Source organism: Canis aureus, chromosome 5, assembly GCF_053574225.1.
Source record: "Canis aureus isolate CA01 chromosome 5, VMU_Caureus_v.1.0, whole genome shotgun sequence".
NCBI classification, from domain to species: domain Eukaryota; kingdom Metazoa; phylum Chordata; class Mammalia; order Carnivora; family Canidae; genus Canis; species Canis aureus.
The window spans coordinates 69,252,984-69,279,130 of NC_135615.1; the positions used below are offsets into that span (position 1 = coordinate 69,252,984).

Genomic DNA, 26,147 nt, shown 5'->3' on the forward strand with positions numbered 1-26,147 from the left:
GAGAGAGAGGCAGAGACATAGGCAGAGGGAGAAGCAGGCTCCATACACCGGGAGCCCGACGTGGGATTCGATCCCGGGTCTCCAGGATCGCGCCCTGGGCCAAAGGCAGGCGCCAAACCGCTGTGCCACCCAGGGATCCCAAAATAACACCCTTTTTAATGAAAAATAACTACATTTTTCAAATCAAAATTATCAGTGGAAAGAATGACATTGTTTGATAGTTTTGCAAGCCTCTTTAAATATCTGGCTTAATAAAAGGCAGCTAGATTCCCATATTTGCTTCTTTATTCAATCTGTTGAGCTATGTTGTTTTAGTTGAAGTATATGAATAAAATTCAAACTCATAAAGATATAAAAGTGGAAAAAGGATTATTTTTAAAAGACTTTTCAGATAACTATAGATATTCCTCTTAAAAAAAAAAAGATTTTATTTATTTATTCATGAGAGATAGAGAGGCAGAGACATAGGCAGAGGGAGAAGCAGGCTCCCTCTAGGGAGCCCATTATGGGACTCGTTCCCAGGACCCTGAGATCACACCCTGAGCCAAAGGCAGACACTCACCACCTAGCCACTCAGATGCTCCCTCCTCTTTTGTTTATAAGGGAAGAGACTGGACACAGTTCCCTATCACCATAAATTACACAGCCAAGTCTCCTACATTTGGAGTAATCAAAAAGGGTAGCACACCCAGAGTGCCATGGATGGGCCTCGCCCTGGGAAAATCATCTTCATGATCATGGTTATCCCCATCCAGATAAGTATGTGGATATTCCTCTTTGATACTACACCAAAACTTAACAAATGACAGTTTTGTAAAATTTAGTTTCAGTGTGGAATCTGAAATCAATGTTTCATTAATTAAAATTCATTGGTCTATCTCGCATTTTGAATGTATCTTTTACCCACGAGTGATTTTGTAACACTTGGAACATAGGGTTCACTGAGCTATACTATACAGGTCTTCCAAATGTCACACATGTTATTATACAATATTTTAAAAATCATGTTCATTAATGTCACCATTGATCTTATCAGAGGGTCTTTAAGTATTGGGAAGCTAATATTTTTTTTTTTTTTTTTTTTTTTTTTTTTTTAGTATTGGGAAGCTATTAAGCCCATAGTGGTAGATACAAATATTTCAAAAGGCGAATTTTCACTCAAAAACTGAAATTGTATTATTAGCAGCAAATATTGTCAATTTTCCCCCTGAATCGATCAGCTCACTTATTTTAGAGAACAAAAAATATATGTATATTTGCATAATCATGGTCTATCAATCCTTTTTTCGGGTAGAGATGGTGTTGAACTTGCAACTAGCAGCTAGTTCTGTTTGCAACTCAAACAATACAAGTACTTTTCCTGAGACAATCATGGTACTTAGGTATCTAGCAGAATTTTTCTCACTCTGTCAAAATATTTAAAAGATGTATACTCAAGGGTAGAGACTTAATAAAGTTAATAATTTTTACTGTTTTATTAAGTCAATCTTTTTTTTTTTAAGATTTTATTTATTTATTCATGAGAGACACAGAGACACAGGCAGAGGGAGAAGCAGGCTCCATGCCGGGAACCCAACGTGGGACTCGGTCCCGGGACTCCAGGATCACACCCTGGGCTGAAGGCGGTGCTAAACCGCTGAGCCACCCGGGCTGCCCTCAACTTTTTTTTTTTTTCAGATTTTATTTATTTGAGAGAGAGCAAGCACAAGCAGAGGGAGGAGCAGAGGGAGAGGGAGAAGCAGGCTCCTGGCTGAGCAAGGAGCCTGATGCAGGGTTCAACCCCATGACCCTGGGCATGACCTGAGCTGATGGCAGACGCTTAACTGACTGAGCCACCCAGGCGCCCCTTATCAAGTCGGTCTTAAGTGAAACTGCTTTATTTATTTCCTTTGCAGTGTAAACAGGGCAACGAGGAATACAATGACCTCAAATGTAGTCTGGAGCCGAGCTTCACTTTACTCTAAGGAGCCGGCTATACTACCCACCATCACTTTCCCACCATCAAAAGACAAAATAAGATCTTACCATTATGGGATCCCTGGGTGGCACAGCGGTTTGGCGCCTGCCTTTGGCCCAGGGTGTGATCCTGGAGATCCGGGATTGAATCCCACGTCGGGCTCCCGGTGCATGGAGCCTGCTTCTCCTTCTGCCTCTCTCTTTCTGTGTGTGACTATCATAAATAAATTTTTAAAAAAATAAATCAACTTAAAAAAAAATCTTACTATTATTATGAAAATAGTTTTGACTTCACAGAGCCTTGGAAAAGCTCTTGGGGATGCTCAGGGGTTTGTAGATCACACTTTGGGAAGCACTGATTTTTTTTTTTTTAAAGTAGGCTCCACACACAGCGTGGAGCCCAATGCAGGACTTAAACTCATCACCCTGAGATCAAGACCTGAGGGGAGATCAAGAGTTGGGTGTTTGGGACACTTGGGTGGCTCAGCCATTGGGCGTCTGTCCTTGGCTCAGGGCATGATCCCGGAGTCCTGGGATTGAGTCCCACATCGGGCTCCTTATGGAGCCTGCTTCTCCCTCTGCCTGTGTCTCTGCCTCTCTGTGTGTGTCTCAAAAATAAATAAATAAATAAATAAATGAATAAATAAATAAATAAATAAATAAATAAATAAATAAATAGTTGGGTGCTTAACCAACTGAGCCATCCATGTACCCCACTGTTTATTCTTTAAATCACCTTGGTACCCTTGTCAAAACCTAATTGACCTATGTTTTTATTTCTGATTTATTTCTGGTTTCCTTATATGTTTTTACTCTCAAATCCATTCCATTGGCCTATATGTCTATCCTTATGCCTAGTATCATGTCTTGATTACTGCGGCTTTGCAGTATATTTTGAAGTTGGAAAGTATGAGTCTCCCAACTGACTGCTTTTTCAAGATTGTTTTGGCTATTTTGGATCCTTTGCATTTCCATATGAATTTTAGGATCATCTTGTTAACTTCTGCAGAAGAAGGGCAGGGGAAGCTTGGATTGATAGGGATTGCAATGAATCTACAGATCAGCTGGGGAGAATTGCCATCCTAACAATATTAAGTCTTACAATCCACAAAACCAGGATGGCTTTCCATTTATGTATGTCTCTCACATTTTCTTTATGTTACAGATTTTAAGCAGAAGAGTGACATAATCTGATTTATACTTTAGGATGATAAACTCAGTAGTGTGTGGAACAACAATTGGTGGGTAAGAGATGCTACATGAACAAGGGCAATAGTAGCAGGGACAAAGAGGAAAGTACTTGTTACAGAATCATCTATGATGTAACTCAGCGGGACTTGATGATTGATCCTGCGTAGAAAGAGAGGAAAGTATAAAGAATGACTCCCAGGGTTTTGGCTTGGTGATGCCACCAACTGAGACAGAAAATACACAAGGAGCAGTTTGAGAGAAAAGGGGAAATGATCAGTTGGTACATGTCCAGCTTGAGATGACTGGGGCACATGGCAGAAAGGTCAGGTGACTGAATATTTGAGTCTAATGCTCAGGAGAGTGTAGCCTGGCAATGGTGATTTGAGGACCATCACATAAAAGGAGAGCCAAGGGATGACATGAACCAACCACTGGCAACAATAAAGGAAGCAGAAAGGATGCAAAGGACTGTCAATATTTAAAGGTAGAGCAGGAGGTGCCTGGGTGGTTCAGTTGATTAAGCGTCCCTGTCTTGATTTCAGCTCAGGTCATAATCTCAGGGTCATGAGATCCAGCCCCATATGAGGGTCTGTGTTCAGTGAGGAGTCTGATTGGGATTCTCTCTCTCCCTCTCCCTCTGCCCCTTCCTTTGTGTGCTCCCTTTCAATCTCTCCCTCTCATCAATCAATCAATCAATAAATAAATAAATAATTAAATCGATCTTAAAAAATAAATAAAGGTAAAGCAGATCACAAAAAGTCCCCAAAGGACCATTCATAACAGCATGGATGGACCTAGAGAGTATAATGCCAAGTGAAATAAGCCAGTCAAAGAAACACCGAATAAAGTGTGATGTCACTCATATGTGGAATTTAAGAGACAAAGCAAAGAAAAAAAGACAAACCAAAAAACAGACTCACAGCTTTAGAGAACAAACTAGTGGTTGCCAGAGGAGGAGGTAAGTGGGGAGATGGGTGAAATAAGTGAGGAATTAAGCATATGCTTACCTTGATGAGCACTGAGTAATGTATAGAATTGTTGAATCATTATATAGTACATCTGAAACTAATAGAATACCATATGTTAACTCTACTGGAATTAAAATAAAATAAAGAAAAATGAAGGGCACAAAGAAGACAGAAGGACCAGCCAGGAACAACCAGTGTGCTGCTCTCTGAGTGCAAGGGGAGCGGCTAATAATGACCAGCCATGTGCTGAACCACTTCCATTGGGTTGGGCTGAGTTAGAAGGTGCTAGTGACCTGGACTGGGCTCTTCCAGCAGAAGGCTGAACCACATTGCTGTGGATGAGGAGCAGGGGGTAGTTGAGAAGATGGAGGCAGCATAGAAGGATAATTCATTCCAGAAGTTTGGAGGGGAAGGAAAAGGACATGAAAAAGAAGTAACTAGAAAACGAAAGGGAGTCAAGGGAAAAGCATGGGGTCTTAGGACAGAAGAGACTTGGGAGTGTTTCTGGGCTGGTGGGGAGGGTTAGCTGAAAGGGGGAGGATGAGGGAGGGAGTGGGGTTCATGAGAAGCAGGAGGAGAAGAAAGCAAGGGAGTGGGTTGGGAATGGTGCTTTTCTTTCTTTTTAAAGACTTTATTTATTTATTTGAAAAAGACAGATATTAGTGAGAGAGAGAGCACAAGCGGGGAGAAAAAGATTCCCCACTGAGCAAGGAGCCAGATGGGGGCTCCACCCCAGGACCCTGAGATCATGACCTGAGCTGAAGGAAGAGCTTAACCAACTGAGTTTCCCCCTCCTCCCCGGAACTCTGGAATAGGGCTTTTCTTTTCTTTTTTTTTCTTTAAGATTTTATTTATTTTTTCGGGAGAGACACAGAGAGAGAGAGAGAGAGGCAGAGACACAGGCAGAGGGAGAAGCAGGCTCCATGCAGGGATCCCAATGTGGGACTTGATCCTGGGTCTCCAGGATCACGCCCTGGGCCAAAGGCAGGTGCTAAACCGCTGAGCCACCCACGCTGCCCTGGAATAGTGCTTTTCAAATGTGGATGTGTGCACCAATCACATATCTCAAATGTCTCCTCTCCTCCCCAAATCAAGTCCCAGCTTTGCATTCCTCACCCCAATCATTCTGCCACTGGCCTTCAGTTGCTCAGCCTTTGGGTGTAGGCTCCCTGGACAAGTGGCCAGGAGGGGTTGAGTGAAGAAGGAAATAGAATGAGACACCAACCTCTGTGAAGTCAGGGGATGAGGCAGGGAAGTTAGAAGACAGGCATGTTGCAGGAGGGGCCCTTGTGGGACCCTTGAGGCTGGGGTTCCAGGGGCCTATTCAAGGCATGGCCCCCGAGAGGCAAGGTCATGATGCAGGTCAGGGAAGGGTGTGGGAGGGTCATTTACATGCAGGAGCAGGACAAGAGGACAGATCACCCAAAGGAAATTCTGAAACCCAAGTCCTTGCTGGAAGGAGGGAGTAACCAGGAGGGCAAGAAGTCAGGGTGATGAGAAGTGGGGGCAGAGTAGAGCCAGGTGGCAGGAGTCTCAGAGAGGAAGAAAATGTATGTACACAGGAGAAAACCCTCCACAGGTGTCCACAAGGGCTAGGAGGATCATGGGTCATTCTGATCTCTTTTTTACACTTTCCTGTTATTCCCCCCGTTTCCTACAATGATATTTTTTGTAGAAATGTAAAAGATAAGGAAAAAATTCAAATAACAAACTCCTCCGTTCACAGCATCTAGAATTTGTCATAGTAAACTTGCCTGAGTCCCCTCTGAGTACCTCCTCCTCTCAGAGGAGCATGATCAATAGGTCTTTCGTTTTATGCACACACATATACACACCTAGGGTAGGTTTGTGCACATACACACCTAAAATAGAAAATGGTTTGTGCATGACTATTGAGTTTACATGGAGGAAGTGTTCGAATAATTAGGGGGAAGGAGATTTTTAAGGTGAGGAGGAATTGCACAGGGACTCAAGGGGCCCAAACCCCCTCTCCAGCTGCGCAGCCCAGCGGAAGGCCGTGACCTGGAAAGCCACAGCCTTCAGCTGATGTGCTGGGCCACACCTGGCTGTTAAATGTTCCAGGAAGAGGGGGAATTACTGTTTTTATTTCCCTGGGCAGGTGTTTTTTTTTTTTTTAAGATTTTATTTATTTATTCATGAGAGACACAGAGAGAGGCAGAGACATCATCAGCAGAGGGAGAAGCAGGCTCCCTTTAGGGAGCCTGATGTGGGACTCCATCCCAGGACCCTGGATGACAACCTGAGCCAAAGGCAGACAGACGCTCAATAACTGAGCCACCCAGGTGCCCCTCCCTGGTTAGGTTTCCACCCACTCTCATATCTCACAAGTCATTTACACCTCAGAGAGCTGGGAGCCAAGGAAGTCAATCATCATCTCCATTTGACAGATGGGAACACTGAGGCCCAGGGAATGGCAGGCAGCTGCCAGAATGTCACAGTGAGTTGGTAGAGGATAAGGGATCAGAGCTTGGCTTAGGTTTCTTCCCAGAAGCCTAGGCCAGGGGATCCCTGGGTGGCGCAGCGGTTTGGCGCCTGCCTTTGGCCCAGGGCGCGATCCTGGAGACCCGGGATCGAATCCCACGTCGGGCTCCCGGTGTATGGAGCCTGCTTCTCCCTCTGTCTGTGTCTCTGCCTCTCTCTCTCTCTCTCTCTCTCTCACTGTGTGCTTATCATAAATAAAATTAAATTAAAAAAAAAAGTTTAAAAAAAAAAAAAAAAAAAGAAGCCTAGGCCAGTATGCAGAAGGGTGGGGTAGAGGCAAGGAACACCTGGCAGCTTGGACTTTGGCCACTTGGCAATAAGGAAGAAAAATGGAAATAACTTCAGGGAGCTAAGGCTGGGCCATGGCTGGGAAACTGGTGAGAAACATATGGGCAGTTCACCCTCCTCAGAGATCTCAGAGAGCAAGCCCATCCCTGGAGGCTGGGGCTCCCCTCCCCACCCCCCACACACACTCCGGAACAGCTTCACAGGTACACAAGGCTCAGCCCTACCACTGATAAATGCTGTGTGATCTTTGAGAAGCCTTTTCCCTGTCTGGGCCTCAATGTCCTCATCTTTAAAACAGGGTAATAACCGTGAACTCAGTATTGTTCCAAGGATAAAAAGAGAGAATCCTCACTTATGCATCGAAGGCAGAGACATTTAAGAGGTCTGGGTCCCCGGCCTAATTCCCAGAAGGCCCCAGATGGGCTCAGTGTCAAGATAACCAACCGCCTGACACTGAGGGACAAGCCACAGGCACACCTGAGATTTGGCATCGGCTTTGCAGTGACCACATGTACTCTCCCTGGGAGGTGGCCTTTGTCAGCAGAAAGTTGGTGTCGGAGTGGAGTGGGGCAGGGCAGTGGTAAGAGGGCCTTTTCTTTCTCTCTTTGTAACAAAAGCAAGACATGAATAAATATGCCTGTAAGACTCCTATGATATAGCCATACCTACAACAAAAAGCAAAATCCTTCCTTCCCTCTCCTTGGTTGCCACTTTGGTGTTATTGCTTGCTATCAGGAACAGCCCGCCCATAACCATCATTAAACGCATGCCTATCTTTGCACTTTTTTTTTAAAGATTTTATTTATTTATTCATAGACTCAGAAAGAGAGGCAGAGACACAGGCAGAGGGAGAGGGAGAAGCAAGCTCCATGCAGGGAGCCCGACGTGGGACTCGATCCCGGGTCTCCAAGATCACACCCCAGGCTGCAGGTGGCACCAAACCGCTTCGCCACCGGGGCTGCCCTATCTTTGCACTTTCTGATGTGTAAGATAGAGATCTAGAAATCGAATTGCTTGGTCACAAATACAAGTGTTTGACCATTACGATGCAGGTAAGTACTGCCCACCTGCCATACTAAAAGGTGGTCTCTAAGGACATAAAAAATTAAATGCCAGCCTGGGAGGGCATGAGCCCAATGGCTTCATGGTCATGAAGTCAGTATCTTGCCTTCCACCCTGAAAGTCTTTCTCCCCACTCTGTCCCTGCCATGCATGGTCCCCCCACAGACAGAAGCTAACTGGGAGATGTATCTGCTGAGGGGTTATCAGACCAGCCTGCCTGATGGTGGTGGTCTGCCTACACTCCAGGGGACTTCCCAGTCGGGTTCACACGGCTCCACTCCCACCTGGTATTATTGTCCTCTAGACTCCAGAGGCTCGGGATCCCTGGGTGGCGCAGCGGTTTGGCACCTGCCTTTGGCCCAGGGCGCGATCCTAGAGACCCGGAATCGAATCCCACATCGGGCTCCCGGTGCACGGAGCCTGCTTCTCCCTCTGCCTGTGTCTCTGCCTCTCTCTCTCTTTCTCTCTCTCTCTCTGTGTGACTATCATAAATAAATAAAAATTTAAAAAAAATCTAGACTCCAGAGGCTCTGTATGCTGGAGGGCACACATTGGTGGACACCGGCATTCCATGTACCAAGCCAGCCCCTGCCCTTAAGACCACTGACAGGGATCCCTGGGTGGCGCAGTGGTTTGGCGCCTGCCTTTGGCCCAGGGCGTGATCCTGGAGACCCGGGATCGAATCCCACATCGGGCTCCCGGTGCAAGGAGCCTGCTTCTCCCTCTGCCTGTGTCTCTGCCTCTCCCTCTCTCTGTGTGACTATCATAAATAAATTTAAAAAAAAATTAAAAAAAAAAAGACCACTGACAAGTGGGGTGGGGGTGCAGACCATGAACCGCTGCTGCCCAGATGCCACACAAGTGCCTCCCAGAGGCCTGCTCTGATTGCTGAGAAAGCCCAGGGAGGCAACCATGGCAGGGCCACAGTGGGGGACATGGGCGCCAAGACCTGAATGGGAGTCTGGGTTCCCACTTACTCCACCACTTCCTGCTGGGAGCTCTTGGTAAGGCCCTGTCCAGACGCTGAGAAGGAACCAAGGGAGGGCAGGGGTCCATCCTGTCTCATTAAAGCAGCTCAGTAGCCAACAGCCAGGATGCCTAAAGCTCCCACTGTGTGTTCCCACTAGGTTTACACTTTGAAGGTACTCCAGCGAATTTTCCAAATGTTCTTATCTCATTTTGGTATCTCTTTTGGTCCCACCACAGCCTTTAAGGACACCAGTTATTATTCCTGTTTTTCCAGTGTGAGACAACCGAGACGCCCAAGACAGAGAAAGAAAGCGGCTTGCTCGGCACGGAGGATGGAAGGGCCAGTTCTCTGCCCCGTAAAACTAAGTGAGGTCCAGGGAGAGAAAGTGATTTGCCTGAGGTCACGCAGTAAGTCAGGGACAGACTCTGGTTCCCCAAGCAGTGCTCCTGCACCACCACGGCTGCCCCTCCGCATCGTCTAGAAAGAAGGGGATTCGCAACCTTCACCCTGGGGCGGCCCCGTCCGGGTGCCCACGAGGTCGCGGCACCGCAGCCACCAGGCACACGGCCCCCACCCCAGCACGGCGGCTCCCGGAGCCTCAGGGGTCATCAGCAGTGGGACCGCTGCGGGGGGGGGGGGGTGCAGGGGGTGCAGGGCTGGGAGAGGCGGGCGGGGGGTGGGGCCAGGGCCGTGACTCAGCCGGGCGGGCCGGGAAGGGCTGCCCAGCCGGTCGGACCGGCCGGGGTGCAAAGGAGCCGCCGGGGCCCTCCCGGGGCTGGGCCGCCCGGGGGGTGACGGGAAGGGAGGCCGGCCGGGCGCGGGCGGGACGGAGGCGCGGGCGGCGCGAGGGCTGCGGACGGGGATGCGAGCGGGGCCCCGCCGGCCGCCGCACCCGGAGCCCCGCTGAAGCGGCCGCGGGGAGCCCGCGCGGGAGCCGAGATGTGTCTGCGCCTGGGTGAGCCGCGGCGGGACGGCCCGGAGGCCCCCGCCGCCCCAGATCCCCCGCGGCGGAGCGCTGGCGCCCGAGCCCGAGCCCCGAGCCCCGGGGTCCGCGCCGCCTCCTCCCGCGCCGCTCTCCGCTCTCGGCCTCAGTTTCCCCGGCGGGGAGGTGGAGGGGGGATGGCGTAGCGCCGCCGCCCCTCGCCCCTACTTTCCTTTCTTACCGAGGAGAGGACCTCCCCGCCCCTGGCGGGAGGAGGAGAGTCGCTGGAGAGAGCGGGAGGGAGAGAGAGCCAGGGCCCGGGGGGTTCTGAGCCCGAGGCCTTGCAAAAAGCTCCCCCTTCACCCCGCTCCACGCCGCCCACCAGGCGGGGATGGAAGGGCCGCTCGCAAACAGCGGGACACAGTAGGACCCGTGCGTCCTCTCCCCTCACTCCCTGGGCACGGGGATGCTGCCCTTGGGCATCAGACAGACCTGAGGACTCCCCACTCTCAGCCAAGAGACCTTGGGAACCTCAGTTTCCTCATCTGTAAAATGGGGATGGCAGCCCCACCTCCTAGGACTACTGTGAGAAGGAAGTTCGCTCCTAAGAGTGAAGTGAGCCACATTGCTAAGTGCTCTAAGAATGGTCACTTAGAAACTAAGAGAGGCCAGGCCCCCTCGGCCTGGGCACAGCGCTGCTCTGGCACAGCACCTCCTGTTTGACCAAGTCTTGGTCCTAGGACGTTGTTGTTGTTCATGAGCCCAACCCTGAGCCAGATGGTGTCTGGGCTGCCAGGTAGGTGGGTGGATGGGGTGGTGGGTCAGGTCCCTGGGAGGAAGCTTCCTGTTTGGCCTGCAATTAAGCTTCACAATGTCATTCCAGTTCCACAGTTCCTGTCCAGCTCATTATCTGCCCTCTGCTCCTAGACCTGGTCCAGCTGCAGAGGACCGTGCTGGTCTCAGAGACCACTGGACCAGCCCCTCCCCATTTTACATATGGCAAGGTCAGGCAGAAGGGCTGTGACAGTGACCCTATCCTCCCTGCTCCCTAGGAACTGCCTCTTGGCACAGGGCCCCCAAGAACATCCAACCTAGTGATTCCTTCCTTCCTTCCTTCCTTCCTTCCTTCCTTCCTTCCTTCCTTCCTTCCTTCTCTCCTTCTTTCCTTCCTCTCTCTCTCTCTCTTTTTTTTAAGATTTATTCATTTATTCATGAGAGACGAGAGAGAGAGAGAGAGAGAGAGAGAGAGAGAGAGAGAGGCAGAGGGAGAAGCAGGCTCCCCTCAGGGACCCCAATGTGGGACTTGATTCTGGATCCCAGGATCATGCCCTGAGCCAAAGGCAGTCACCCAGGCATCCTTCTTTTTTTTTTTTTTTTTTTTAAATTTTATTTATTTATTCATGAGAGAGAGCTTGAGGCAGAGACACAGGCAGAGGGAGAAGCAGGCTCCATGCAAGGAGCTCGACGTGGGACTCGATCCGGGGACTCCAGGATCACGCCCTGGCCCGAAGGCAGGCGCTAAACCGCTGAGCCACCCAGGGATTCCCCCATCCCTCTCTATCTTTTTCTTTATCTCTTTTAGCTACAGGGCTCCCATAAATGAAATATGATCCAACCCTTTCTGCCACAGATGGGGAAACTGAGGTCTAAGAAGGGACTCACAGGTCCCACTGGAAAGAGCTAAACAAAGAAAGGGGTTGCTTGGTTCAGGGGCCTGGCCAGTCTCCCAGAGCTGGCTGGAATGAGGGGGCTGAGAGGGCCAAAGGGCTAGCAAGGTGTGTATCCTCAGGGGCAGAGCCAGGATCCACAGGGAACATTCCAGAGGGATATATGGAGCAGCCTGGGCTGTCCAAAGAGGAGAGTTCCTTGTTCCTGGGGTGTGCAGGTAGGGGCTGGGAAGCCACTTGGCCACTCAGAGGGAATTTGCATACAAGTCTCTGATGTTCTTTTGATCCCAGCCTCCCCCACTGGCCCTGGCCCTGTCCGGTGCCCCTGCACCAAGAGCTGGCTTTTCCCAACACCCCCAGGGTATGCCCCCCACCTTCCCATCTGTGTCCTCGTGGGACCCTCCTTCTCCACTGGGAGACAAGGGTTATTCTTCTCATTTTAAAGATGAGGAAATGGATACTCAGAGACTGAGTTTCTTGCCCCAAGTCAGTTCAGTAATTGTGAGTTGATTATCTACTGTGTGCCTGGCTCTATACACCAAACTGAATTCTGAGCAGGACCTGATCCTTGCTCCATGTACTAGGGGATCCTGGGGCCTGGACACTGTCAAACTCACCGTGGTACCTCAGGGCCTGGCACAGAGCAGACACTCCGTGAACATTTGTGTAATAAACTCCTGAATGAATAAGTCAGTGAATGGGGAGTTTAGTAGAAAGATCATGGATCTAGAGCTAGAGACTCAAGTTTCCAGCCTTAGAGTTCCAAAGTCTCTCATGAAGGCATTATGAACCCCTTTTCTGAATGAGAAAACCGAGGCTCAAGACAAGTTACCAACTCCAAGTCATCCAGAAACAGAAACAGACTTAGAGCCCACTGTCCCTTACTCCTGCCAGGGCCTCAGTTTTCTCCTCTGCCAGAGGATGAGCCCTACCCGTAGCCCTGACGTGGCTGTCCCCAACAGGTGGCCTGAATGTGGCTGACTTCCGGAAGGTGCTGATGAAGACAGGGCTGGTGCTGGTGGTGCTGGGCCACGTGAGCTTCATTGCAGCCGCTCTACTCCATGGCACCGTGCTGCGCTACGTGACTGCCCCGCACGATGCTGTGGCCCTGCAGTACTGCGTGGTCAACATCGTCTCTGTCACTTCTGCCATCGTGGTATGGCCAGGCTGGGAGGGTGACCGGCGAGAGCGAGTGGAGGGGGCTTGAAAGGTCTTTGATGAGTCCCTACCCCGAGCCTGGGGTGGGCACGTAGAGATCCCCATGCCCTCTGCTCTGCCCCTTACCAACTGTTCATGTCTCTCAACCTCTCTGTCTGCCTCAGCTGCCTTGTCTATAACATGGGGAAGGTAACAAGTGTCCACCTCAGAGGGTCCTGGTGAGTACTAATGAGATCATCCACATCAAGTGTTTGTCCCAGTATCTAGCACACGGGTAGTGCTGACTACTGCGAGCTAGGATTATTATTACAATAAGGAAGTAGTCAAGCAGTGCTGGACGAAAGGAAGGAGCATCAGCTCAGCTTGGGAGGGTCCAGTAGTGTTCACAGAGGTGGAGGCCCCTGAGCTGGGTATTGATGGATGAGTAGGAGTTCAAAGATAGGCTGTAATTACCACAACCCAGATAGGAGGCATGCTGGGGCCAGCAGGTAGGAGGGGAAGCTGGGATGACATTCCAGATACAGAGAATGGCAGAGGCAAAGGTGTGGAGGTGGGATTAGCTAAAATCTATTCTGGAGATGCTGAAAAAACCGACTTGTCAGGAACTCAGCACTGGCCTGGTCTATGGTAGGTGCTCGATTAATGGTGGCCATGGTTAGGACCAGATGTCAATACCTGTTTGAGGAATACATGAGTGAAGGAGACTGGTATTCTCAAGGTCATAAAGCTCTTTCCCACCTGTTAGCAGAGGTGGTGACAGCTGTTGGACAACATCCATACCTCAAATTCTGGAGTTCCACCTCTGCTGCCTCCTGCCTGAGGGACTTATTTCTGTCTCTAAAGCCTATTCTGTCCTCTACAAAGTGAAGCTCAAACAGCCTGCTGGCCCCAAGGCTGGGGTGAATGAAGATCTCAGGCCTCAGCTGGCAGGAGAGCCTCAGTCAATGGGACAGGGCTGGGCGGTGCAGATGTGTGTAGTGTCCCCCGGTGTTAGTGGGTTCCTTCCTCTCACCTGCCTTGCAAGGAAGTCAGAGAAAGCAGTGAGCTCCGGGTTTGGAGGTCCACTGGGGATGGGCTCCGGGCCACACCCCTTCAGCTTTGCCCTCATTTTCTCAGCTAATCCTCATTGCTTCCGGCAACATGGGCCACACCGAGGGCGAGCCCAATGTCCTGCTGATAGAAAGAAACCAAGCTGGATTTGAAACGACTTGTGTATGACACCAAAGCTAGTGTCCTCTCTGTGAGCTCAGCCTTCAGAGTAGGACTTAGCCCCAAGAGGCTGAGGCACTTACTTGAGTCTGCTTGGTGAATTAAAGACATTGCTGGATCCCCATCAGACAACCTGCCTCCCATGCGCCCAGCCCATAGAATTCTACTCCTAAAGTTTTCTCTTTTTTCTTTTCTTTTTTTCTTTAAGTAGGCTCCATGCTAGGTGTGGAGTCTTGAACAGGGGTCTTGAACTCACATCCTTGAGATCCAGACCTGAGCTGAGCTGGAATTGAATGCTTAACCGACTGAGCCACCCAGGCACCCCTACTCCATAAAGTTTTCTGACTTGTTAAAATAACAATTTTGTTTTTAGTTCCTTGCCAGTTGAGCTACTTAGTTTCTTCCAAAATCTTTTCCACTCCAGGGAGGCTTGTCGGATATACCCTGTGACATGACCCTGCAGCCCTGTGCTACACAGGGGCCTGTTTGAGATATACAACTATGTGCAGTGGGAGTCATGGAAGGTTGCAGGCAGGGAATTACTGGGTATTAGAAACATGTCTTCAGGGCTGGACATGAGGAGTCAGTGCCTCTGTGCAGATGGAAGTAATGAGGCCAAAGCCAAGCCAGGTTGAGGGGCTGGGGGCTGGGAGGGCTAGAGTTAGCCTTAGTGGAGTCTTTGTCCAAGAGTGGCCCTGACCCCCTACCCACTCTCCTTCCCCCACAGGTCATCACATCAGGCATTGCAGCCATCGTGTTGTCACGCTACCTCCCCAGCGTCCCCCTGGTATGCGGCTCCTCCTGGGAGGGGCTGTAGGGGTAGCACAGGGGCAGTGGCCACCCCCAAGGGCCTGGTCTGCCTGGAGGGAGCGAGGACGACTTCATGACATCCATTGACCAGTACCCACCTCTCCTCCCCCATCTAGCGCTGGACAGTGTTTAGCTCGAGTGTGGCATGTGCCCTTCTGTCTCTGACCTGTGCTCTGGGCCTCTTGGCCTCGATCGCTGTGACGTTTGCCACCCAGGGCCGTGCACTGCTGGCTGCCTGCACTTTTGGAAGCCCCGAATTGCTAGTACTGGTGCCTGACTGTCCCTTCGACCCCACACGCATTTATGTGAGTGCTTAGGCCTTGGGATTGCAGGGAGTGCGGGGCTGGGGTAGGAGAGTGGGGGGTGCTCATCAGAGGCAGGAAGGGTTCTTGGAGACCCCCCCCTCATCCTGTGCCTTGTGCCCCCACAGAGCTCCAGCCTGTGCCTCTGGGGCATTTCGCTAGTTCTCTGCGTGGCAGAGAGTGTGTTTGCTGTACGCTGTGCCCAGCTCACCCACCAGCTGCTGGAACTGAGGCCGTGGTGGGGAAAAAGCAGCCACCGCATGGTAAGGCCTCCTATCCCCTCTTTCAGCCCGACTCCCCATGTTTCTGGGAGCACTTGCTGGGGAGCTAGGCTGGTCTTCCCCTACTCCTCTGTATGGGGTGCTTGCCGTGAGAACTGGGGCAAAAGCTTTTCCCCCAGGACAAAAGGGAGAAGCTTGGAGGCTTAGAGAGGTCAGATCTCCCAGCTAAGTCACACAGCTGAAACGTGGCTCCCCCAAGGGCCAGGATGAGTCTTGAGGGAGAAGCAGGAGTATTTTATATGGGAGGGAGTAGTGATGCCTCTTTGCCCCAGAGATCCTCGCAGCCCTCCCCTCCTCCCATCCCCTAGGTGTCCTGGAGGAGCAGACTCAGACCCCAGCACCCTCTTGTGCCTCTGCAGATGCAGGAGAGCCCAGAGCCTGTGGAGGGCCGTGACCTGCTGAGCTGTACCAGTTCTGAGCCGCTGACTCTCTGAGAGCTGATGTCCGGTCCAGGCCCCATGACCACTATGGCCCTACAACCAAGTCTGCACTGTGACCAGGCCAGGATTCCTGGAGCAGACCCGAGAGGCTCACTGGTCACTCAGGGACCCCACTGGGGCTTTCCACCCCCTCCTTCAGCTACCCAGCCCACTGCGCTGAAATGAGACTTTATTCTGAAGTTATTAAAAAGAACAGAGATGCTCCACATGGATGCATGCAGCAGGGGCGGGGACTTGGCCAGGGGGCCTGTGCTTCTTTCCCACACAGGATGCTGTGGGTGGGGCTCTGGGTGTGTCTGCCCATCCGTGGGCCTGTGTGTGTGTGTGTGTGTGTGTGTGTGCATGTGTGTGTTTGAGAGAGGAAAACTACACAGAAGGATCAGTGGGTCTGTGTTCATCCAAGTGCTGAAAGGCAGGTAGGGGTTCATGGGACCCACAGCTGGGAGGCTGGACTGGGAGGTTCTCCTTTGCATCCTGGCCTCCAGGCCCGACAAAAGCAGCGGAACAGGAAAAGTTGAGGCCTTCCTGCAGGGAAGGACTGCTCAAGGAAGCTTTTTCCTCAAACACCTCTGGAATCCTTCTCTTCTTTCCAAATGAAGACAGCCTCCTCACCTGGGCATGATTCCCCCTCCACCCTAACGGAGAGCTACTAGAGCTGGGTGGGGGCTCGGGGAGGAGCTTGAGGCTGCGGGTAGGGGCGGGGTGGGGGGGGGGGCAGGAGAATGGTAAGAGAAGGCTGACCCAGCCAGAGCCTGCGTCTCAACCACGGCCTCAGGGAGCTACTGCCTCGACGGGAGGTGCTGACCGCTTGCTTGCTTGGGCATTGGGGCTACCGCGGGGTTCCCTTCTCCATAGACCCCGGAATGCAGGCCCTGGGGGAGCCCAGTCTGACCCCCAGGCTGGACAGACACAAGGGAGAGGAAGCTGAGAGCCGGGAGAGGGCCAGTGAAGGCAGGGAGGAGGGGGAACCTGGGTCCTCTCGCTCAGAACTGGGAGGCGCTGCTGGGGTCGCACTGCAGCAGACGCACGATGGACGGGTCGCTTTTGGCTCCGCGGATGAACTCCTCCAGGGACAGCTTGCCTGCGGGGCGAGGGGGGCAGTGAGCGGGAGGAGGCCGCGGGAGAGCGACGGGGTGTGGCGCCCGCCCCGCCCCGCCCCGCCCCGCCCCGCCCCTGCCCCTCACCGTCGTTGTTCGTGTCCATTTGGCGGAAGATCTTCTCGGTCCTCTTTTCTGGGGTCGACTCGTCCTCCGGCATCTTCATTACGGACGAAACCATCTTGTAAATGGCCTGAGGGGCGGGAGGGGGAGGCAGGGAGTGAGAGGAGCCTGCCCGAGCCCCCCACCCCCCCATCCCAAGCCGCCCGCAGCGACGCGGAAGATCGCAGCTCCTGGGGGAGGCGGAGAGGTGGTCGCGGAGAAGCGGGAGGGCGGGGGGGGGATGTTCAGGAAGGCTTCCCAGAAGAGGGGGCTATTGGAGTGGGCCCTGACCAAGTTCCTTTGGCGCGCCAGGCGGGAAAGGCATTGCAGGCAGAGCAGCCTGCACGTACGGAGGCCCCGCGGCGGGAAGCTCGGAGTCGGCGCCGAGAATTTGGGGTGTCTGAGTGCAGGGGACCAGAGGAGATGCTGGAGGCTATCAGGGCCCGGATAGCGAAGGGACTAGAACACCTGGCGCCGCAGGCTGCAGGGTAAGTACGGGCCAGGCGCTGCTCTTCTGGAACTTGGGGGCTCTGGGCGGCCAGCGCTCGGGGGCCTGCAGGGGGCGCTGGGCAGAGGAGGCGACGCTGGGCTGCGGGGCCTCTGTGGCCGGCAGGGGGCGCAGGGTCTCTCTGAGGGCTGAAGGCCCGAGGCAGCTGGGCTCAGAGGGGGCGGAGACGTTATGCAAATAAACTCAAAAGAGCATCTGCCGGGGGCGGGGCCAGTATGCGCTCCGTGGTGCCCAGAACTGCAGCTGCCACGTGCAGGAGCTCTGGAGGCAACGCGAGGGAGGGTAGGGTATTTGTGCTACATGTACACAGAGCACGTAAGGCTTGGCTTGTGGGATAGGCTGGGTCCCAGCGCCCCACAGCTCAAGGACTAAATCGATCACCCCAATCCTCCAGCTTTTTGCTACTGACACCTCCGCCCAGAAGCCTCCCTTCTTCCCATCCCAAAAACTTCCCTTGCCTTAGATCCGGCCGCAGCCTGCGTACTGGTCTCTTCAGGCCTCTCTCCCTCAGGTCTGTCCCCTATACTGCCTCTGAAAGCTTTCCAAACACAGATCACCGCCCTGTCCACAGCCCAATGGGCCACCCCCTCGTTCCCATCACACACGCAGGCTTCCCTCCAGGCCCACCATGCACCCAGCTCCTTCTGGATGCTGCCCCACGCTCCTTCTGCTGCCTCCCACTCTTCCTTGGGACTCAACTTACATGGCACTTTTTTAGGGAGGCCTTCTCCGATCCCAGCTGGGTCAAGGCCCCCATGCTGGCCCAGAGTCTCCTGGGCTTTTCCTTTGGGGACACCTCTTTGTAAGTTATTTTGCCTTTGTAGGATTGCTCCTAGTCCCCAGCATACAGATAAAGATCATGGACACCTAGCTAGTGTCCATATCCTCAGAACTTAGCACAGTGTCTGGCATCTGGCAGGGACTCCACTGTTTAAAAGCCTTTGGCACCTCCCACTGTCCTCTCTACTGAGTCCAAACCATTCAGTCCTAGGAATTCAAGGGACTTGGTGCTCTGCTCCTTACTGACCTCTCCATTATCAGGCCTCCCCTGGTGGGTGACCCCACCACAACCAAACACTTCCATGCCTTTCAGGTTTCCCAGAATGGACAGCTTCCACTTGGAATAATACTACTAGCTACTACTTATCAGGCACCTGCTATGTGCCAGGTACTTTACATGCATTATTTCTCGAGTTTACAACAGCCTGAAAAGCAGGTATCATCCCAATTTTCCAGATAAGAAACAGAGGCTTGGAAGGGAATTGATGGCAGAGACTGAATTAGGATCTGTTCCCTCCTAGCTGCTGGATAGATGCTTGTGGGTGGTGATGACCAGCCGGGACTTCGAAGGAAGGTGCACCTGCGGTGGCTTCCTGGTTCCACTAATCACTTTACTGGACAAGTCCTTTACCTCTGTGAACCTCAGTTTCTCATGTCTCCCTCATGAAGACTATCTAGAGGATTGAATGAGACAGTGTGTATAGTTAGAATAGTAGCTGGCTAGAGTAGGTGGTCAGTAAACAGCAGCTCATATTATAATCATTACTCATCCATCACATCCTCAGGTCTTCCCTGCCTTTCAGTCCCCTAGACTCTCAGATGCCACATTTAGCTCATCAGTGTGGGCTGAACACTTGTTCCCTCCCACCAGAGTGGGAGTCCTAAGAGGCCAAGATGCAGCGTTTTTTTTCCCTTGCAATGTGCCCACACCTGACCGCAGGGTTGGATCTTTAGAAGGATGGGCGAGTGATTTAGAGAATGATTGCTCCCCTCATGACACCCCTCTCCTGGGCCTCCTAATTAATTGTCTGGAATTGCTGTGCACTCATTGTTTCACTTGAGCCGACTTGTAATTAATGTCACTGGGGTTTGCAGAGCTCTGACAGCACTGGCCATCTCAGGCCACCCGGATGCCGTAAAGGAAATCAGGGCCTGGGGAGCAGAGGTCCTAAGGATGTCTAAGGAATGAGGCTAGCTTGACTGATGTCGGGCTTGGTGCCTCCAATAGGGCTGATATGTATCAGTATATACCAGTGCAACCACCCTAACTGGTAAAACGTGAACATCCCTCATATTGGTTGGTATCCAGCTGCTGCCCAATCCCTGAGGGATCTGCTATCACCCCACCTGCCCCAACCCTTCCACTAGGACCCCCAGAACTTCCCACTATCCATCAACTAGAGAGTTAATGCCTGACCCATGGGAGTCACAGACAAACATTAAGGCTTTACCCTAATGATAGGTACAGAGAGGGCACCACATTCCAAAGCAGCCCATTCTACTCTAGCTCAAGAGCAGACCCCAATGCTTAGCAAGAGAGAAGCCAAAGCAAGAATCCAGTAGGGTCTGGATGAGGTGGAGGGGGAAGCAGCAAAGCTGGGGAACCAGAGAGAAAGGATTCAGAGAGGCAAAAGGAAACAGGACAAGAGCTTGTGCAGAGCTGTGCAGTGGGATTATTCAGGGCATATCCGAAGGATGCTGAAAAGGCCATTCTGGCTAGAGTAGAGAATGTGCAGAGGAGACAATACTAAGTGACGACTGCTAACATTAACCAAGTAACAAGTATATGCTGGATCCTCTGCTGGAGCCCCTATCCCACTCTCTTTACCAACAATAGCCTGGTGATGTTGGGGGCTAACACCCCTACTATATGGGTAAAGAAACACAGGCTTAGGCAAAAAGTGAACTTGGAACTGGATAAATAGAACCAGGGACACCTGGGTGGGTTGGCAGTTGAGCATCTGCCTTTGACTCAGGGCATGATCCCTGAGTCCCGGGATTGGGTCCCACATCAGGCTCCCTGCATGCAGCCTGCTTCTCTCTCTGCCTATGTCTCTGCCTCTCTGTGTCTCTCATGAATAAATAAATAAAATCTTAAAAAAAAAAATGGAACCAGAGCCCTGATGGACTTCAATGACAGGCTGAAGGGATGGGCACTCTGGAAGGTTTCTGAGGTAGAGCTAACATGTGTTACACTTAAACTTGTACTAAGAAAGGGCATTCAGGCAGCCCAGGTGGCTCAGCAGTTTAGCGCCGCCTTCAGCCCAGGGCAGATCCTGGGGATCCGGGTTCGAGTCCCACATCGGGCTCCCTGCATGGAGCCTGCTTCTCCCTCTGCCTGTGTCTCTGCCTCTCTCTCTCTCTCTTTCTGTGTGTCTCTCATGAATGAATAAATAAACTCTTAAAAAAAAAGAATGGGCATTCATATCAGGTCCTTAAATCTCCCTGTGAGGTCAGTCTCATCATCTTCATTTGAGATGAGAAATGAGAAATCATGGAAATTGAAATGAGAAATCTAGGAGTTGAAGCCAACTCCAGAACTGGAAGCCAGACCCCTCTCTAGGGGCAGCTCTGAGTAGTGGCCAGCTTGAACTTAACGCCACTTACATGCTGTGTGACCTTGAGCGAGTCACTTCACCTCTCTGAGCCTCATGGAGTTATTGTAAGGATATATATAAACATCTTGGTTAGTACTAGGAAATGGAGATCAAAGAAACATAACTGGCCTGTACCCTGAAGAAATGTCAAGTTTTGAAAGACAAAGGCTGAGAATCTGCTACAGATTAAAGGCAGCTAAAGAGACATGACAACGAAATGCAACGTGTGATCCGGACCTGGGTAAAAAGGGCTATAAAGAACATTCTGAGACAGTTGGCAAAATTGGAATATGGTCTGTAAGTTAGATAATAGCATTGTTTCTACATTAAATGTCCTGAGTTTGATAATCATATTATGGGTTATATAAGAGTATGTCCCTGTTATTAGGAAATATATCCTGATATAGTCAGGGTTAGAGGGCCATGTTCGGAACAACAACAAAGCATTACACACACGCACACATATAATGATAAAGCAAATATGGCCAAAGTTAATTGGTGAATCTGGGTAAAGGGTATATGGGAGTTTTCTCAACTTTTCCTTAAATTGGAAATTATTTCCTAATGGTTTTTCAAATGGGTCACAAGAGTAGCACCTGCCACTACCTACCCACAAGGGCTGCTGAGAGGATAAAAAGGGATGACGGGTGCCAGCGGCTGGGCCCTGCTCCTGGCATTCTGAGGGGCCCAGGGGCCCACCTGCACAATCTCGAGCATCTCCTCGCGGCTGATGTAGCCGTTGCCATCCAGGTCATACATGCTGAAGGCCCACATGAGCTTCTGCTCCAGGCGGCCACGTGAGGTCACACTCAGCGCAATGATGAACTCCCGGAAGTCAATGGTGCCATCGCTGTTGGTGTCGAACGTACGGAAGACGTGCTCAGCAAATTTAGAGGCGTCACCATAGGGGAAGAAGTTGGCGTAGATCTTCTTGAACTCGTCCACGTTGAGGATGCCCGTGGGACAGTCCTTGAGGAAGCCCTTGTACCACTCCTGAAGCTCCAGCTCCGAGAACTCCGTGTTCTCCCGCAGGTCCTGCAGCATCTCCGGCCGCAGCTTGCTGTTCTGCTTGCCCATGGCCACCAAGCCAAGTCCCACCTGGATCCCGAGGGGGTCAAGGGGCAGAGAGGAATGGTCAGACCCTCTTGGCCCCTTGACACCTCTCCAGGGAGGCCCCAGACACCAGCCACCTGGCCTCTCATTTGACCCAGGGAAAGAGAGGAGCTGGCCCAAAGTCAGCATCCTGCCTCTGTGACCAGCTCCACATCATCTCCCCAGAGCTTATACTTTCCCAGGGAACAGACCAGGAGACAGAGGAAGGGAAGGGGGCTCCCATTCACTGAGGGCCTGCTCAGTGCCAGCCACTGAGCCATCACAGGTGTGTACCATTTCACCCTCACAAAGTGAAGCCTGGAGATTAGCCCCACTTTACAGATGGGAAGACAGACTCAAGGAAGTAAGGAGATCTGGCCCAGGTCACATAGCCATGGAGTGATAGGGCTGACTCCCAGAGTTGCCCAGGGAGGTGCAATAGGCCTTCTGGTCCTCCCTCCTCCCTCCTGCTCCTTCTTTGCTTCACATATGTCTGCTCACTACAAAATACACCTGCAGCCCAGGCACTGACCTATTATCCTGTTCTCTCTTCCACACATGTGTGCCTGACAAAGGCCCAAGTAAGGTAGATGTTAACCTAGGCAACAGAACCAGACCACCTGGGTTTAAACCTCAGCTCTGCCTCTTACCAGCTAGGTGGCCTTAGACGAGTTTCTTATACTCTCTCTGCCCCATCTGTAAAGTGAGGGTAATAGTACCTACCTCATTATTATGGGGATTGAATTAGTTAATACATGTGAAGCACTTACAGTGATGCCTGCACATATATGTGCTATGTAAGTGTTAAATAAAAATGATTTACATGGACCCAGGTGCCACAAGACTTATGCACAACAATATACAAATGAATACACACACAAATTGTGGTACACAACTCACCAAATCCACACACTGGCTCCCATGCCACTCACACACCAGCGCACAGCCACCCATGGGTCACCATGCCTCCACACATGACAGCATTCCCTCTGCTCCACAACTCACATGTTCTGACACACGGCACCACTCACGAACAGCTCCCATACCCTATGCATCAAGACACCAGCCCACGACCCCACATGTCTCACACATGCCATCACAAGCCAACTCCCATGCCGACACCTCTCACATGGCCAGCTGCACGTGGAACCCTCAGGAACCCTTGCCATCTTTCTTTTCCCAGGGGTGCTTCTAGGTCCCAGGAGAGGGAGCCGCAACCCTTCTCAGACCTACTGGGGGGCCTCTCTTCCAGGGAGAGCCCCGGCCAGCCAACCCTCCCCCAACACTTACCTTTTCATGTAGGAGTTTAGGGTGTGGATGGCTGAGGGGAAGGCAAGGGAGAGGAGACAGCCAGGCAGTTCCAGGCAGGGATGTAGGGGAGCATGCAGGTGACTCCCTCCTCGCAGCCTGGCACTGGGAGTGAGACAGGATGAAGGGGTTCCTTGTGTGTGCATCTGCATGAAGCTCTGTGCACATGTGGATGAGTATCTGTGTGAGTGCTAGCGTTCATGTATGCACATATGCCCCTGGTTTCTGCATTGCCTTTGACTCCCGTGTGTTTCAGTCCATACATGTGCATGTGACTAGGTATGCACCCATCACAGTATGAGGGGGATGTGCCTGAATGGCCATTTGGGGGACTTGTGTGTGTCCTCAGCAGTGTGTCACATGCATGTTTTTGTAAGTTGATGACCCTCCTTTCTAAAGCAGCCTCTTCTGCCCCAGACTGAGGACCCAATGAACAAGTGTGTGGGGGGGGGGAGGGGACTGAGGAAATGCGTTGGGCTGGGGCGGAGGAGTGTGTCCCTTAGTCCCCTCCTCAAGGTCCAAGGAACTGGGTCATCGGGGCGGGGGCTGAGAGATGCATTGAGCAGGAGAGATCCTCCAGTGCCCCCTCCTCCCTGCCACCCTCAGAGCTGCCCCTCCCAATCGGGAGACTTGGAAACGAGGGTGGTAGGAGAATCTGTTGTCTCCGCAAAGACTCCCTCGTCCCCCAGATGGGAAGGACCCACGGCTCGACCTGAGCAACTCACCCCGGGGATCCTCTCCAAACCTCTCCCCAGCTCTCGCCCTGAGCCCACGCTTCAGAGCGCCGGACGCGGGGCCCCTCCTGGAGGGGGCGCTCCGAGGCGACCAGAACGCGACTCCTCCCCGCTGGCCACTCGGCGGTCAGGACCCTGGAGAGCGCCGCGCTCCTTCCCCGGGGGAGCCCCCTTCCCCCCCGCGCCCTGGGCGGGAGGCTTCCCGGGAGGCGCGCGAGCGGCGGGGCTGGAGAGGTTCGACGGGGCCCCCTCCCTCTGGGCTGCCCCCTCCCTGCACCCCCCGGCCCCGGCCGGAGCGGCCCCCACTCACCCAGCGACGCGGAGACACCGACTGCGCAGGGAAGGCGGCGCTGCTGCGGCGCGCGGCGGCAGAGGCGGCCGGAGGGGCGGGCGGGGGGCGGGGGGAGGGACTGCCAGGGAGACGCCCCGCGGCGTTCGCCCGGAGCCCCTCCCCTGGGGGGGTCCCCGTTCCTCCCCTTCCCCTGCAGCCCCGGAGGGGGGAGGGGGCGGTGCGCTTGGCTCCGCCCCGCCCCTGCCCGGGAGAGGGGAAGGGACGCCCTCACTTCCCTGGCCCCCTCGTGAGGGAGCGCCCGCCGGGGGAGGACAGAGGTTTCCATCTCCTCAGCATCTCGATCAGGTAGCCCGAATGGGGTCGGGGGGGTCACTGCCCAGAGACCTCTTTCCGAACCGGGGACAACCCCGGCAGCTCCGCCCGCCTTCCTGCCCCATCCCTACCTGGGCGCGGAGCTGCACGTCGCTCCGCGGGCGGAATCCGGAGCCTGGGCGGTTGGATAGGCACCTTCCCTGCCCCCGCGCCTCAACTCGGGAACTAATTGAGCTGGGGGCTCTTCCGCGAGGGGCAGCGCCCACTCCTCCGGTCCCGGAGGTCTTCGGGGGAAAGACACGCCCCCTACCCTACCTCGGCCTTAGAGAGCCCCGCCCCCATCTCCTGCCCACCGCCCGGGATCTCCTACCTGGGCTCCTCTCAGAATGAATCCCACCTCCCAACATTGATCTAAATTGCTCCTCCCATACCCTTCCTCCCCCGCCTCTGGTCCTAGGTGAGGACTGGGGAGCATCTTCAGTCTGGAGGGGTTCTGAAGTGCGTAGGGACCTCACCTGTAGACAGGACAGCCCTTCTCCCGAGTCCCTGACCCCCATCACAGCTCCTCCTGCCAGGATGGAGGCTGCATCCTCCTTCCCCCAGCTTCTGCAACAATCCCCACATCCTTGGCTTGAGTTTTTCCTTTATTTTTAGGAGGTGGTCCTTACTGTCCCCTCTTCACAAATGAGCAACCCCTCAGAGGGGTTAAATGATTTTTCCCCATGTCTCACAGCTGGTGAGTGGAAGGCTTGGGCTTGACTCCATATGGCCTCATCCATTCATGGCACAAATGTTCATCAGGCACTATTTCTGTGCCCAGCATTGTTCTAGGCAGTGGGGTTACAGAAGCGGGCAGTAAACAATGGACAGAATAGACAAGTCAATCCTATGATGTATTAGATAAGTGTTTGGGGAAAAGTTGGTGTTCAGAGGTTGGGGTGGTGGTGCTGCTTAGGACCATCCCAGAGACTTTAGATTTTATTCCAGGTGAGATGGAAAGCTCTTGGGGCTTTGAGCAGAGTGAGGGTCTGACTTTCAGGTCAAGCTTAACTCGGGCATTCTGTCAAGAACAGACTTTGAGGAGTGGGGGCCAGGGTAGAAGCAGGGGACCATTTCAGGGTGAGAGAGATGGGTCTGGTTATTTTGAAGGTGAGCCCACAGCATTTGCGTTCTGACCGCATAGCTCCTGCCAGTTCAGTGGCAGCAGCTGGGAGACCCCCGGCTCTCCAGGGCTCAGACCAAAGCTCCACCTCCAGGTCCTAGACCAGGCAGTTTAGGTGTTAGAAGTCTAGCCTTAGTACTTCCTGCATGAGCATGGGGAGGTCTCAGCTGTAGGAGCTGGGGAGCCAGGCGGAGGGATGGGGGCCAATTGGGCCCTCTAGAACATCAGTTCATCTGTGTGTCTTGGCTCTGGTGTTGGGACCCCCAGTGGAGGCGTGAGAAATGCCAGACATGCGTGGGTGATTCCCAGCTGTCTCCTGTGTGAGGCCCTGGGGGCAGGGAGCCAGCTGCCACTCAGCTCCCACCCCAGGGCCCTGGAGCAACAAGCTCCCTACTTCCTTCCCACTAGACTTGGAGAGTCTGCTCTGTTTGGGACTG

At 52.8% G+C, this 26,147-nt stretch overlaps 2 protein-coding genes and 1 non-coding gene across 7 annotated transcripts; 1 reads left to right on the top strand and 2 right to left on the bottom strand.

The window, feature by feature from the left end:
• Positions 1-600: 600 nt before the first annotated feature.
• Positions 601-763, bottom strand: LOC144314994 (U1 spliceosomal RNA). The gene has a single exon (XR_013380817.1). It is a non-coding gene; the product is annotated as a U1 spliceosomal RNA (small nuclear RNA).
• An 8,976-nt stretch (positions 764-9,739) lies between these two features.
• On the top strand, positions 9,740-15,932 carry TMEM54 (transmembrane protein 54). Of its 4 annotated transcripts, none has more exons than XM_077898611.1 (6): positions 9,740-9,892; positions 12,489-12,682; positions 14,621-14,680; positions 14,820-15,008; positions 15,134-15,268; positions 15,646-15,932. In XM_077898611.1, exons 1-6 carry the CDS (start codon positions 9,877-9,879, stop codon positions 15,718-15,720), a joined length of 669 nt encoding a protein of 222 aa, XP_077754737.1. In that variant the 5' UTR covers positions 9,740-9,876; the 3' UTR covers positions 15,721-15,932. The 4 variants fall into 4 exon arrangements, with proteins under 4 accessions (XP_077754737.1, XP_077754736.1, XP_077754738.1 ...); XM_077898610.1 differs by lacking the exon at positions 9,740-9,892 and adding an exon at positions 10,211-10,655; XM_077898609.1 differs by lacking the exon at positions 9,740-9,892 and adding an exon at positions 11,464-11,744.
• On the bottom strand, positions 15,879-24,821 carry HPCA (hippocalcin). Of its 2 annotated transcripts, none has more exons than XM_077898614.1 (4): positions 24,680-24,821; positions 21,510-21,908; positions 16,911-17,016; positions 15,879-16,807 (listed from the first exon to the last, which is right to left on the bottom strand). In XM_077898614.1, exons 2-4 carry the CDS (start codon positions 21,885-21,887, stop codon positions 16,710-16,712), a joined length of 582 nt encoding a protein of 193 aa, XP_077754740.1. In that variant the 5' UTR covers positions 21,888-21,908; positions 24,680-24,821; the 3' UTR covers positions 15,879-16,709. The 2 variants fall into 2 exon arrangements, with proteins under 2 accessions (XP_077754740.1, XP_077754739.1); XM_077898613.1 differs by lacking the exon at positions 24,680-24,821 and adding an exon at positions 24,255-24,390.
• Between the last annotated feature and the right edge of the window lie 1,326 nt (positions 24,822-26,147).